Source organism: Simochromis diagramma, unplaced genomic scaffold, assembly GCF_900408965.1.
Source record: "Simochromis diagramma unplaced genomic scaffold, fSimDia1.1 OVJJ01000753.1, whole genome shotgun sequence".
Lineage (NCBI taxonomy): Eukaryota > Metazoa > Chordata > Actinopteri > Cichliformes > Cichlidae > Simochromis > Simochromis diagramma.
Genome location: NW_024387523.1, coordinates 9,152,328 through 9,166,984, shown reverse-complemented (window position 1 = coordinate 9,166,984; position 14,657 = coordinate 9,152,328). Strand labels below are relative to the sequence as shown.

Sequence of the window (14,657 nt, the reverse complement as noted above, 5' to 3'; positions counted from 1 at the left end):
ATGTAGTGTATTCTGTAAGCCCAAGGCTGAATATTAGTGTCTAGATATACAGGGTGGGCCATTTATATGAATACACTGTAATAACATGGGAATGGTTGGTGATACTAAAGTCCTGTTTGTGGCACATTAGTATATGTGAGGGGGCAAACTCCTCCAGATGGGTGGTGACCATGGTGGCCATTTAGAAGTCGGCCATCTTGGATACAACTTTTGTTTTTCTAAATTAGGAAGAGGGCCATGTGACACATCAAACTTATTGGTAATCGCACAAGAAAAAGAATGGCGTGCTTGGTTTCAACGTAACTTTATTCTTTCATGAGTTATTTACAAGTTTCTCTTTGTTCACAGCCATTGATATGTCGAAGAGGTTAACACGTGAGAAGCGGATCGAAATCGTGTTGATATCTGGTGAACGCAGTAACCGGGTCATTGCAGCAGATTTCAATGCAAGACACCCTACGAGACCACCCATCTCCCATGCTACAGTCAGCAAACTGCTTGCTAAGTTTCGTGAAACTGGTTCAGTGTTGGATTTGCCAAAATGTGGACGCAAGAAAACTGTCACTAATGAAGAAACATCAGTGGCTGTCCTAGCTTCATTCAGCAAGAGCCCACAGCGTAGCACTCGCCGCATGTCACTGGGGAGTGGCATTAGTCGAACATCCCTTCGGCGGATATTAGCTACTCACAAATTGCACCCTTACAAACTCCAGCTACTGCAGCATCTCAACGAGGATGACCCAGATCGGTGCACAGAATTTGCAGAATGGGCAAAACAAAAATTGGAACAGGGCCCTCAGTTCACACAGAAGATTTTGTTCAGTGATGAGCCAAACTTTTATGTGAATGGTGAAGTTAACAAACAAAACCACCGCTATTGGTCTGACACTAACCCAACAAAACAAAAGTGATGGTTTGGTGTGGTATATGGGGTACAACAATAGTGGGTCCATTCTTCATCAATGGAAACCTCAAGGCCACTGGATATTTGAAATTGCTACATGATGATGTGTTTCCCTCTTTATGCACTGAAGCTGGCACATTCCCTGAGTTTTTGTGCAGCACCTGAAACTACGGATACTGGATGTCTGTGCTGGCATTTCTCCTGCAGTGTTGCTATCAGTGTGTGAAGAGTGTGAGAAGAGGGTTGCATTGACAATCCAACACAATAGGCAGGACATTGAACACATTTTATAAGTGGTCAGAAACTTGTAAATAACTCATGAAAGAATAAAGTTACGTTGAAACCAAGCATACCATCGTTTTTCTTGTGACATTACCAATAAGTTTGATGTGTCACATGGTCCTCTTCCTATTGGAAAAACAAAAGTTGTATCCAAGATGGCCGACTTCTAAATGGCCACCACGGTCACCACCCATCTGGAGGAGTTTGCCCCCTCACATATGCTAATGTGCCACAAACAGGACTTTAATATCACCAACCATTCCCATGTTATTACAGTGTATCCATATAAATGGCCCACCCTGTACTATAATTTATATTATAGTATATCTTTCAGCACACTCCTGGAGCTGTTGGTACATACCTAAACATCGTGTTTCAGTTCCACTCCAAAGCCCAGATGACAGGCACTCTCTGACAGCTGACCCCACCAGCATGAAGCCAGCATCGCAGGTAAAAATGGCTGTAGCACCGAATGTTGTCTGAGTACCAATCTTCTTTCCATTGGGTGGGGATGGCAGCTCACCGCAGGAGATAACTGAAACACACGGTCAGGCACAAGCAATTTAAAAGCAGTTGTGCACCAGTTTAGCACCAAGTTAATTTGTGTAGCTGCTAGAGCTCATTGGCTTCAGTGAGAAATGCTACCAATGCTGGCAAGCTGTTTATCAGGTAAATTTGGTGCCAATAGTGTTTTTCTCTCTTTTTTTTTTCCTTTTCGTCCTCACACATCGAAAGGCCTGGCAAGGAAAATAATAGCAAATCTCAGAATGTCACAGAATTCTTTAAAGGAAAATGACATTGACTCAAAATGTCACAGAATCCCCACAGAAGAAATAATAGATCATATTCAGTTTAGAAATGTCACTGTGACTCTTCTGAGTTAGATAACAAATTCAAAGCATACGAGTTTTCTTTGTAAATAACCGTCATCACATTAGTAGAAATAAGACATTAAAATATATTTTAAATCCATTTAAACTTTGTAAAACAGCTCTGTTCTTGGCAGAAATTTTGAACAAAATCGTCAAAACAAGCTGCAAAAGTGTCACTCGAGTTTTGGCCTTTACTAACTTTCTATCACAAAGCTAGCTGCTGTTGTCATAGATTCCACTTTAAACTTACAAAATGACATTTATTTGTATGTTACATTAACTTTCTGGTCTATTTTTCCTTGCTTTACCTCAGTCTGTTATCCAGACTGTTCACAAAGGCGGTGCTTTGAGGCTGCCAATATAGACTAATAAAGTACTGGGTTCATACCTCTTCTTGTTTGAATTCAGGTGTTTTCAGACCCATTGCTACAGGTCAGTTTGTGAAATTTCTTCCCTCCTTGATTATCTTTGTCGCTTACCCTGACAGTGCGGCCTTTCATTCCTCCAGCTCCAAACTCCGTTGGATAAGCACTCGATGTGGGCGGGGCCTAGCCTGTAGTATCCCGGATCACAGGTGAACACAATACGTGTCTTGTATTCGTAGTGTGACCCATTGACAATCCTCCAGCGGCCATGCTCTAGAGAGAACGACCCGATGCTGGGACATACTACCACTGCAGAGTCAGACAGTATGAAGAGGAAAATAAACCATCATGAAATCTGAATGAAGAACACAGATTTTCTGTCGGTTTGCTATATTCATATATGCTTACATTTGTGATGATACTCAGATTTGGCATTCATTTTGTTGATATTCTGCCGGTACGTGGGTGTTACTAACCAGAACATCGTGGCATCTTGTTGTGGTTGCTCCATGTTCCATCAGGCTGACAGATGGCTGACGTCAGTTCTTTACTGGAGAGTCTGTACCCATCGTTACAAAAATAGGAAACTCTTGTTCCGACAGAGTAGTCAGATGTTAAAACGCCGCCGTTTATAGGAGCCTTGGGTACCCCGCATGAGACAGCTAAGGGAGGATGGATGCACACTTGTAAGATGACAACAAGCACACAGGCACAGAAAAACTCAAATGCACAGTTATGCCTGTCATATAGGCAGGTTTGATGTGTACCTTTGAAATGTTTATGGGGAATCAAAAAACAGCAAATGTTTTGTATATCTGTAAATCAGCTCCAAGATGTACTTTTATTAAGTTATTAAAGTAAAAATAAAAAATAATAATCTAATTAATTTTCACCAAACATCCATCTTGCAGAACTTTCCATATCGTGGCTTTAAATACACCGTTTTGTAGAGCACTGTGACATTACTCAGATTCCACAATATGCTATACATCCTTCATTTGACTCTCTATTGATGGCAGCTTCGAGGTGTGCCTTCCAGTTATTGTTTGAAGCATGAGGATATTGTCTACAATATCACTGGAAACAAAGATGGCACCAATTTTTAAATATGGTTTAGTAAATGCTGAGAATACAAACAAAAACGAGAGAAAAAGAAAGTAAGAAAAATATATATATATATGATTAGCTGCAATTACAAGTTGTCTTCTACATGTATAGCTTATAGATGTAGAAGACAACTTTTTAAAAACATCTTTAAAAGGTTTCCTTTTTTATTAAATTAAAATGAAGAAAAAAACACTGCTATTATATTTACGTGGTCAGTCTATCAATCTCTAAATAACAACAAATTAAAGGGTTTGTGATTTTGTGTTGAGATGTGACACCTAATCTAAGATATATCTGTTTATCCATGTCCATACAAAATTGGAAACTGCAAGTGCAATAGCTGTGTTTCAGTGTAATATGGGTATGGATCAGAGTCAAAACAAATAGTTTATTTCAGGATTTTTCCATTATTTTTGTGTATCCATTTCAAAAATGGAATTTACTAATGCTTTTATTCCAGATACTAAATTCTTCAGCACAGTTGTATCATTTCTGCGCACTTTCCTCACAGAGACAAACACACCTTGGCACGCAGGTACAGGAGAATCCCACGCATGGTAGCCAAGTGATGTGCGGCGGCAGGTTGCTGTGGCGTTGCCTATGAGACGGTATCCACGGTCGCAAGCCCACCTCACCACGCTGTTAACGTGACCGCCGCTCTGTGAGGAGATGGAGCCGTGGAGCGGGGAGTCTGGGGTGGAGCAGTACAGAGCTGCAGTGGAAAAAAGCACATTTGAAAAACAAGGATTTGAAATTGCTACAGACCGGGAGGGTTACTGTCATCAACAAAGAAACTTGCACAATAAACACAAAAGAGGTAAAGCTCATTTCAGTAGATAGCGCTGCACTATATCTGCATGCAGGTATGCACCATTATAAAGGTTAGCAGTAATAATAGATTCACTAGCAGAGATTCTCACATGTCTGCTATTATGAAATTACAAAGGTTGAGATAATTTCCTGAAACTTGTATTAATGTGAGTCACTACTTATTTATAATACAACAGGATGTCGAGCAAAAAAAAGACTAATGGACTTTGACTTTTCCAAAATGATCATGTACAAGACGTGCTTTGTGATTTGAAGAGCTCGATGCTTTTCCTCAATGAGCCATGAATTAGAGAAAGGAGTCTAATTAAAGATATTGATGGTCATGTTCCTAATAGGTCTCATACCTTTCCAGGCGATCTTAAAAGAACGTTTTTCACCCAATTAGGAGCTATGTGACAACTATATGAATGTCAATTATAATTACAGATAGTCCCTCTTGGCAGAGCCCTCTCACTGAACAACCAGCGAGTGGAGTTACAACGGACATGAGACATTACTGGACACACCGCCCGCAAAGTCATTGATTGCTATAGGTAGCTTTATTAAATATTCTTAATAAAGGGAAACATTAATCCTCTACGACAGACAATAATGGCATCTGGAGGGACTCGTGCTGCAACTGCCAAAAACCTGTCAAGTTTAAGTGGACCTATTAGGCTCATTTCCACCTCCACTTTCAGTAAGTATCTTTACATGATTCACACATCTTTTTATGTGTGTATATATATATATATATATATATACACACATATTAGGGGTGCAACGATATTCGTATCGATATTGAACCGTTCGATACAGTGCTTTCGGTTCGGTATGTATCGAACAATACAACATTTGTAATTTATTTTATCAACTTTCCTTCTGACGATGCTGTCTGTGTTGAGCGCTCAGTGAATCTGCGTTCGACTACTCCGCCTAGGCTGCACTGTCGAGCGCAGATCCACTGAGCGCTCAACACAGACAGCATAGTCAGAAGGAAGAGCGCAGGGCAAGCTAGCAAGACAGAAGTTAAGCTCTCCTTGCAACATTCAGATGTGGCGTTTGGAATTATTTTGGTTTTCATGTGACGTATGACCCTGAAGGTAAGCGAGTCATGGACTAAAGTAAAACAGTATGTTGGATGTGCCATGCAATGCTCAATTACATGGGTGGGAACTAGTGTGTTAGCGCAGTTAGCTCGTTAACGTGTTGGCCGTCTAGCCCCATGCACGGGGCGATCGGCGGTAGCTCGTTAACGGAGATTTGCCGTGTTGTGGCGTTAAGGTCATTTCAACGAGATCAACCTGAAAGCACTAGTGGGAACACAACGAATATGACTGCACATTTACGCCGACATCATCCTAGTGCAAAGACAAAAACAACAAGCATGCTATTAACTTTAGCCGAGTCATTTAGACAGCTGTTAGCACATGATTCTCCTTATGCTGCTGAGAATATAGCCCAGAAGAAGCGGATAGTATAGCTTTTATTTTGGAAAGAGACATTTCTCTGTAATAAACTCTCTTTTCCAAAGATGAGTGATTCCTCAATCAGATACAGGGCTTGCAATATCGCTAGCCCGACGTCCTGGAGCTAGCGATTTTTTCAGTCGGGCTACCAAAATCTATCTCTTCCCTGCCCGTCGGGCTATTGTAGGAAGGAAAAATATATGTCAATGCTTTTGCATTCTTTCGGAAATGTAGCTGGGTAATTATGTCATTGGCATCGGTGAGCCACTGTCAATATGTGACATATTGTAGTCGCGTTTGAATTTGCGCTTGTTTTTTTGCTTTCACTTTGCAATCACGCGAACTGTGTATAGAGAGCGACAGCACTGATCTGTGAGTGATGATAATTTGTGCACCAATTCCTCTGACATCGTCTTATTAATCGTTAGCTTACTATGCAAACATGACAAGTGAAATCTCACGCAGCTTAAACATGTGAGAGGTTGATCGCGCAGAGAATCGCTGAGCTTATGTGAGTGCGTGTGTAAAAGCAGCAGGATATGTATTTTAGTTCTGCTGAGCCAAATAAGACAGGTCAGGGTGAAGAAGTGACAGCCAAAGAAAAGCTTACCACAAAACGGAGAAGTTATGACAAATCAGACTATAAGGCAAAAAGAAAGTGCAGCTTTATGGTTTCATGGACAAAATAATTTCTGTGGCTGCAATATGACGAGCTAAATAACCAGGGCTGCACATAAGTGGTCCGCAGGTGCGCATTCGCTGTCAAAATAAAAAAAACACGCACAAGGGTTAGGGTTAAATTTAAAAACTGTACTTTTGAGTTAAAATATATATTTATAATTTTAATAAATGACAAATTAAAAAGGCATGAACATTTTTTTTGTATCGAAAAAATATCGAACCGTGACACCAAAGTATCGAACCGAACCGTGAATTTTGTGTATCGTTGCACCCCTAATATATATATATATGTATATATATATATATATATATATATATATATATATATATATATATATATATATACACATACACAGTGGGGCAAAAAAGTATTTAGTCAGCCACCGATTGTGCAAGTTCCCCCACCTAAAATGATGACAGAGGTCAGTAATTTGCACCAGAGGTACACTTCAACTGTGAGAGACAGAATGTGAAAAAAAAATCCATGAATTCACATGGTAGGATTTGTAAAGAATTTATTCGTAAATTAGGGTGGAAAATAAGTATTTGGTCACCTCAAACAAGGAAAATCTCTGGCTCTCACAGACCTGTAACGTCTTCTGTAAGAAGCTTTTCTGTCCCCCACTCGTTACCTGTATGAATGGCACCTGTTTGAACTCATCATCTGTATAAAAGACACCTGTCCACAGCCTCAAACAGTCAGACTCCAAACTCCGCCATGGCCAAGACCAAAGAGCTTTCGAAGGACACCAGGAAAAGTATTGTAGACCTGCACCAGACTGGGAAGAGTGAATCTACAATAGGCAAGCAGCTTGGTGTGAAAAAATCAACTGTGGGAGCAATCATCAGAAAATGGAAGACATACAAGACCACTGATAATTTCCCTCGATCTGGGGCTCCACGCAAGATCTCATCCCGTGGGGTCAAAATGATCATGAGAACGGTGAGCAAAGATCCCAGAACCACACGGGGGGACCTGGTGAATGACCTGCAGAGAGCTGGGACCAAAGTAACAAAGGTCACCATCAGTAACACACTACAGCGGCAGGGAATCAAATCCCGCAGTGCCAGACATGTTCCGCTGCTGAAGCCAGTGCATGTCCAGGCCCGTCTGAAGTTTGCCAGAGAGCACATGGATGATACAGCAGAGGATTGGGAGAATGTCATGTGGTCAGATGAAACCAAAGTAGAACTTTTTGGTATAAACTCAACTCGTCGTGTTTGGAGGAAGAAGAATACTGAGTTGCATCCCAAGAACACCATACCTACTGTGAAGCATGGGGGTGGAAACATCATGCTATGGGGCTGTTTTTCTGCCAAGGGGACAGGACGACTGATCCGTGTTAAGGACAGAATGAATGGGGCCATGTATCGTGAGATTTTGAGCCAAAACCTCCTTCCATCAGTGAGAACTTTGAAGATGAAACGAGGCTGGGTCTTCCAACATGACAATGATCCAAAACACACCGCCCGGGCAACAAAGGAGTGGCTCCATAAGAAGCATTTGAAAGTCCTGGAGTGGCCTAGCCAGTCTCCAGACCTCAACCCCATAGAAAATCTGTGGCGGGAGTTGAAAGTCCGTGTTGCTCGGCGACAGCCCAAAACATCACTGCTCTCGAGAAGATCTGCATGGAGGAATGGGCCAAAATACCAGCTACTGTGTGTGCAAACCTGGTAAAGACCTATAGTAAACGTTTGACCTCTGTTATTGCCAACAAAGGTTATGTTACAAAGTATTGAGTTGTATTTTTGTTATTGACCAAATACTTATTTTCCACCCTGATTTACGAATAAATTCTTTATAAATCCTACCATGTGGATTCATGGATTTTTTTTTCACATTCTGTCTCTCACAGTTGAAGTGTACCTCTGGTGCAAATTACTGACCTCTGTCATCATTTTAAGTGGGGGAACTTGCACAATCGGTGGCTGACTAAATACTTTTTTGCCCCACTGTGTGTGTGTATATATATATATATATATATATATATATATATATATATATATATATATATATATATATATATATATATATATATACATACATACTACATATACACACACACACTATTCTTGGTCTTATTATTTCAATATTACCCAGACCTTGGTCCACAGTGCATGGTCTGTAATTCTCCAAACTGGGCAAGAACCCCACAACAACATCTTAACTTGTCTTATGTATTAGTGATAAGCCTGTTTTGTCCCTCTAGTATGCTACTGCCCCAGTATCTGTGTGGTTGGGTTTTGAACCAAAATAGTCTGAGACCACTTAAGAGTTGTGAGGGTTTTTTGTTCACCCCTCTTTTCTTGGGGTAGAATCAGTGCCAGGGAAGTTTTGTACAGTTTTGTACAGTGATTTCTAAGTAAGCATGTCTGACACAGTTTATTTCTAAAAGCACTGAAAGTTTAATCAGCATATAGCAAAGCAGCCAGTTGACAATATCTCATCAGATGGTTCTTCCCCTGTACTAGTTTTAAGATTGATGGCATTAAACTGCTGATTTTAATCTCACATGGATGTTTTTTATAATGACAATAATATGTTGAGAAAATTTTACTTTACTACCTGACAAGAGGACTAAATTTTCTCATTGTAATTAAAATTTCATCACATTATGTTTTCTCAAAGGAGGAAGTACACTCACCGTCATGCACTGGCTTGATTTTCCAAGTTAAAAACATAGCCGAAGTTGAACCCCGGTATTAGTAGGCTTACAGCATATGTTTAACATTTCTTGGAGATGCTCATATTAATCACCGCCACCAAAGAAGGTTACAGAGTGTGAGCGCGTTTAGCTTTTTTTTCCTGTTATTTTTCAGCGCATAATTCATCATACAGTGCAGTGGTGTTTCAAAGGTTAAAGAAACAACCTCCTGGCTAGAGTATATGGAGTGAATAAGCAAGCTAAACTGGTAAAATTGTCTCCTCCCCTTTAACTGTCAAAAATGTCCTTGAATAAGGCACTCAAGCCTCATTACCCAACAGTCTAAAGCTACTCAGCAGGCCCAGGTGCGAAATTGCCTAAATGCAAAGCTTGCTGTAAAACAGCATCTGTGCTCATCAAGATGTCTTCACACACAGATAAAACTTAAGAACTAACCTATAATGCATTTCAGTAAAGTGCTTTAGGAGGCAGACAGAAGTTTGCTAGAAACATATGTTAAAGATAGAGAAATAAGGTACAGCGAGATATTGTGATATTTTTTTTCATGAACTTTCTTCCCATAAGCTCTCAAACTTTCACATCTTTAAATATTTATTGTGCAAATTAAATGGTACAAACAGCTCCTTCTGTCTGCCTCTGTCTGCTGTTGTCCTTATTTTCATGCATTATATTAAAAGTAGTAGTAAAATAAAGTTGGGATACATACTTTGGTACTCACCAACATAGCGAATTTTGAAGCCTTTCTTGTTTGTGCCATGGTCTGAAGACCAGCGGACTAGGAACTGGTGTCCAGAGGTTGTGAGGTTAAAGGGTGTTGGCAGGTCACCGCTAAGTGTCGCCAAGGTGGGGCTGTTGGATGTGGGACCTGACAGGGATTAAGATAAAGTGAAAGAGATGGGATAATGGAGAGAGAGACAGGGAAAGAAAGACAGTAATAATAGAAGGAATGAGACATGAGAATACAGTGACATTTGGTCTAATACAGCGGTGTGTATTCTTTCAAAAATGTGTCTATGAGTGTGATGTGTGGCTCTCTGATGTTGAAATCTGCGTTCCTTTTTGTGTTTTTTACCATCAAAAATCTCCAACACGTCAAACTCTCTCTCGGTGTGAAAACTTTCAAAGGTTATTGTGACATTGTATCCTTTCTCCACTGTAACACTCCACGAACACATTTGGAGGTTAGGGTAGCTTTCTGGCCAGCCAGGGCTTAAGATGACACCTGAGGAGTCGTATCGCACATCATGTGCAGGGCACTGAACTGTAAGTAAAAAATAAATAGCAAAGCCAATTGTTATATTGAATGACTACACAGCTTGATGTTTTTTTTGACGGTGTCAAGCTGAAAATAGTAACTTAAACTGGTTTTGTACTGGCATCCACTGACCTTGGCATGTTGGGGGTGGTGAATCCATCTGCAGCCTCTCTCCTAAGCGACAGGTAAGAATCTCACTGCCAACCAGTGAAAATCCAGGATGGCATCTGTACCTGATGATGTCGCCTGGAGACACAAAATCAGTGTGTCTATAGAAAACAGAGCTGGTGCTAGCATAGCTTAGAGTGGTAAACTCTAAGTACATTTGAGTGCTTGATTTCAACACATTTTGAAGAAAGTCTGTACATTACAGCTTATATACTCTAATGACTTTAGAATTAAGCGTTTCAATAGAAAGCATCTTATCAACTTGTTGAGATGATGAATTGTTATAAATTGCTACAAATTTAACTCATACAAACTTCAGCTTGATGATTGGCAATGAAAACATGAAATATTATCACATGCCAGGGGCAATTTTTACTCGAGCCACATCTTCAGTACAGGACTTTTATTTGTATACACAGTACACCCAAGCTCCACTTTATTGGTTATAATATGTTATTACTGAATTTGACCTTGTTTTGTCTTCAGAACCTTCTTAACTCTTCGTGGTATAGATTCAAAAAGGTGCTGGAAACATCCCTCAGAGAGTTTGCTCCACACTGACATGATAGCATCAAACTGTTGCTGCAGATTTGTCAGTTGGGCCTCCATTGTCGTTCCAGCACATTCCAAATGTGCTCTACGGGATAGAGTTCTGATGACTGTGGAGGCCATTTGAGTACAGTGAACCCATTGTCATATTCAAGAAACCCGTTTGAGATGATCTGAGATTTGTGATCCAAGAAACCATCACCAACAGCATTACAACACCAGCACCAGCTTAAATCACTGAATCAAGGCAGGGTGGATCCATGTTTTTATTTTGTTTATGTCAGATTTTTTACCCTGTTCCGAATATTGCAGCAAAAAACAAAACAAAACATCAGATCAGATGACATTTTTCCAATCTACTATTGTACAATTTGAGTGAGCTTGTGTGAACTGTAGCCTCAGTTTGCTGTTCCTAGCTGTCAAAAGTGGCACCTGGTATGATCTTTTACTGTTGTAGCCCATCTGCTTCAAGGTTTAATGTGTTGTGTGACATGCTCTTGTGGATACCTTGGTAGTAAAGAGCAGTTATTTGAGTTACTGTTGTTTTCTTATCAATTTGAAGCAGTCTGGCCATCCTTCTTTACTGACCTCTGGCATCACCAAAGCCTTGTCACGAAGCAAACCGCTCCTCACTGGATATTTTCTCTAGACCCTACATATGGTTGTATTGGAAAATCTGCCATCCTGATGCTTAGTTTAAAGTCCAGCAGCTTGTCCTAATACCTCAATACCTAAATGCATTCAGTTATTGCCAGTTATGTGACTGGCAAATTAGATATTTGTCTTAATGCACAACTGAACAGGTGTACCTAATGAAGAGGCCAGTGAGTGTATATGATTGGATTGGTGCGTGTCTTAAACCAATAAAAAATGAATTACAGAATATATATACACAATATAACACCAATCATCCTTGATTTAAGTCTTCATTCGTGTTATCGTGTGCTTTTTATCCATCAAAGTGACACATCTGTGAGCAATGGCAAGCAGACAGACAGCTCACCTATCTCAAGCTCGCCATCCTCCATCAGCATGTCAGCACTGGGAACTTCTGGAGGAGGCTGGCAAACCCTTAATTGGTAGGCTGGGAGATACAGAAACGGAGAGGAGACAGAAAAAGAGACGATGTATAAAAAATGTGTTCAAGGAACCCGTGTTAAAATTGAAATTAAATTTTTTTTCCAAGTGCAATGAAAGGACAGAATAGTGTGACATTCAATCTTGGTCGCATCGGTTTAACTGAACTTTTTAAGTTCAAATGGTGGACAAAGTATGGAATCAAGAACAGATCAGCTACACAGACACAGCACTGTCTTGAATCATAAAGAGGAACTAACTTCACAGCCACTGAGCTGAAGGCTGTAATCAATATTACTGCATGACTGTAGATCACTTGCTAACATAGAGAGAGAGAAAGTGTGAAAAGAGAGAGCGAGTTAGAGAATAGAGGCAGACACAGACAGGAAAAAGGGAGGACAAGAAGCGAGCGAAGGAGAGAGGGCTAAGGGCTGTAAGTCAAGATGAAATTGACTATGAAAATGAGACCTGCCAATAGCTTCTGATGCTCTAATGCATATCAAAGCCCTGTGGTCTATGAGTGCGCGCCAGGATGTGTGTAAATGTTTGAGCAAGTGCATGTCTATGTTTGTGTGTGCAGCAAGCTCTGTGCTTCTGCGCGCGATGAAAGGATCACTGTTAGCAGTCATCGATTTCGCTTAGCTCTGAGACCATTTTTATAGCTACTTCCACATGCGTGTCACATACACTGGCTCTCTCAGCCTCGTGTTCATGATGCTATTCACCCGTGCGTGGCCCTCGTCTGTGTATGGAAGCTCCACACCTTTGAATTCAACCACTCCACTGAGTTGACTGATGAAAATGAAGAATAACAAGTATGTAATCCCGGCAACGATGGGAGCGCTGAAGTAGATGAATATCCTCAAACGGTGGATTGATCCTTCTTTTGGCGCTTATTTGGCATTTCAAACTAAATTTGCTCTTTAGTAGCTGTCTCAGATTCAAACTAGGGCATTCTGAATTTCTTTACAGGTCACTGAAGGACACTCAAAAGAAAACTTAAGAACAATACTTTATAGTGACAAGTTTCTGCTTAAGAAAACGTCAGTGCAGCGAATCATGAAAGGTTCCCATTCTTCTGGTAATTATTATGCAACAATTTAAGTTCTGTACAGATGATCAAATAGGCTGCTCTGCTCTCATCTTTCTTTCATTCTCGCTGTCTTTCTTGTTTTCTTCTAATATTGTCTCGAAAAGAGACGCGACCAAATAATGCTAACTACTACTGCCATACATGTCACCCCCTTTCCATTTTATCCATCTTCCCCGTCACTTTTTGCTGTTCATCGTCCAATAAAGCAGAAATTGAAAGTAAACTTGAATCCATCAGATGGTGCTGTTCCTGTGTGAGTGTGACAACTGACAGTTAAAACCTGCCAACAAAAATTCATTAACAATGTGTCATCTGTCTGAAAAAGGGAAGCCTGTTCAAAAACAACTTGACATATTTTCACTAAAGAGCACTGAACAGAAACTTTTGAGAAGTAGGAAACAGGCGACGGGGGGAAAATAAAGAGGCGTGGGTACATCTGTGAGAGAGAATGCGGGAGAACCAATGAGAAACTGTGTTGTGACGGATGAAACGAGTGCAAAAAAGTGACTCATTTGAAGCTGTCAAATTTTTCAGGAACCAAAACTATCCTGACATAAAAAAAAAACCAAGCAGCCATCTTTACAGTGTAGTGACGTTCTTGTTATTCCAAAATATTAGGAAAATAGCATCATCTTCAGCTTGATGACAATTCATTATGACGGCTGTCAAGAGCTCATGAGGTTCTTTAAACATTATTTTGTCATCTTTAAAAAAGCCTGTCATCTTTTAGTTAAAGTAAAACCATTGTGGAATTAACTTTTGTGTCATAATGACACATACCAGAAACATTAGTCAGTAAAAATATAGATTCACCCATTAAATGAAATTTAAAAAAGACAATAGATGCTAATTTTATGTAATATAAAAAAAAAAAAAAAAAGAGTTTTGCATTTCCCTGCTTCTAAACATTTTGATGATTTCTTATGTACTTTAATGTACAGTATGCTATGTGTAGGAATCTTTAGATGAATGGAGTGGTTTTCACAATAAGCAGTATTTGAAAACAAAAAGAAATACAGAGGCACCGAAGATTAAGGTGAGATGAAAACCTAAATGGCACAGACAGTCCAGGAATGGAGAAAGAGCAGCTAAGGACCAGGACAAATACTCCAAAAGTCTGTGAAGGGAAAATGACTGTTTTTTTTAAAGGTGTAAGACAGATACAAAACACTTCTTTCTACTAACAGGGTGCAAAAGACAAACACTCAATAGCTGATTTTTTTGAACCAATGCAACACACATTTTTATGAGTAAATTGCAGGTTTGCTGCTTACTTTGTTTTTTTTCTACTGTATGAGATAAAGAGATAAAGCTATCAACGTGCTTTTTAATCTGACAGCGTCTAAGAACACAGGAAAC

At 40.0% G+C, this 14,657-nt stretch overlaps 1 protein-coding gene across 8 annotated transcripts in view; it reads right to left on the bottom strand.

The window, feature by feature from the left end:
• The window catches only part of csmd3b (CUB and Sushi multiple domains 3b), a 380,853-nt gene that overhangs the window by 31,430 nt on the left and 334,766 nt on the right, over positions 1 to 14,657 (bottom strand). For 5 of the 8 annotated variants that reach the window (XM_040020932.1, XM_040020933.1, XM_040020936.1 and 2 more), the window contains 8 exons: positions 12,132 to 12,212; positions 10,544 to 10,657; positions 10,229 to 10,417; positions 9,863 to 10,021; positions 4,054 to 4,242; positions 2,900 to 3,085; positions 2,538 to 2,732; positions 1,548 to 1,721 (listed from right to left, as the gene is read on the bottom strand). In XM_040020932.1, coding sequence (XP_039876866.1) covers positions 1,548 to 1,721; positions 2,538 to 2,732; positions 2,900 to 3,085; positions 4,054 to 4,242; positions 9,863 to 10,021; positions 10,229 to 10,417; positions 10,544 to 10,657; positions 12,132 to 12,212 — 1,287 coding nt within the window. The remainder of the gene's footprint in view (positions 1 to 1,547; positions 1,722 to 2,537; positions 2,733 to 2,899; positions 3,086 to 4,053; positions 4,243 to 9,862; positions 10,022 to 10,228; positions 10,418 to 10,543; positions 10,658 to 12,131; positions 12,213 to 14,657) is intronic. The other 3 variants (XM_040020934.1, XM_040020935.1, XM_040020940.1) reach the window with 1 other exon arrangement.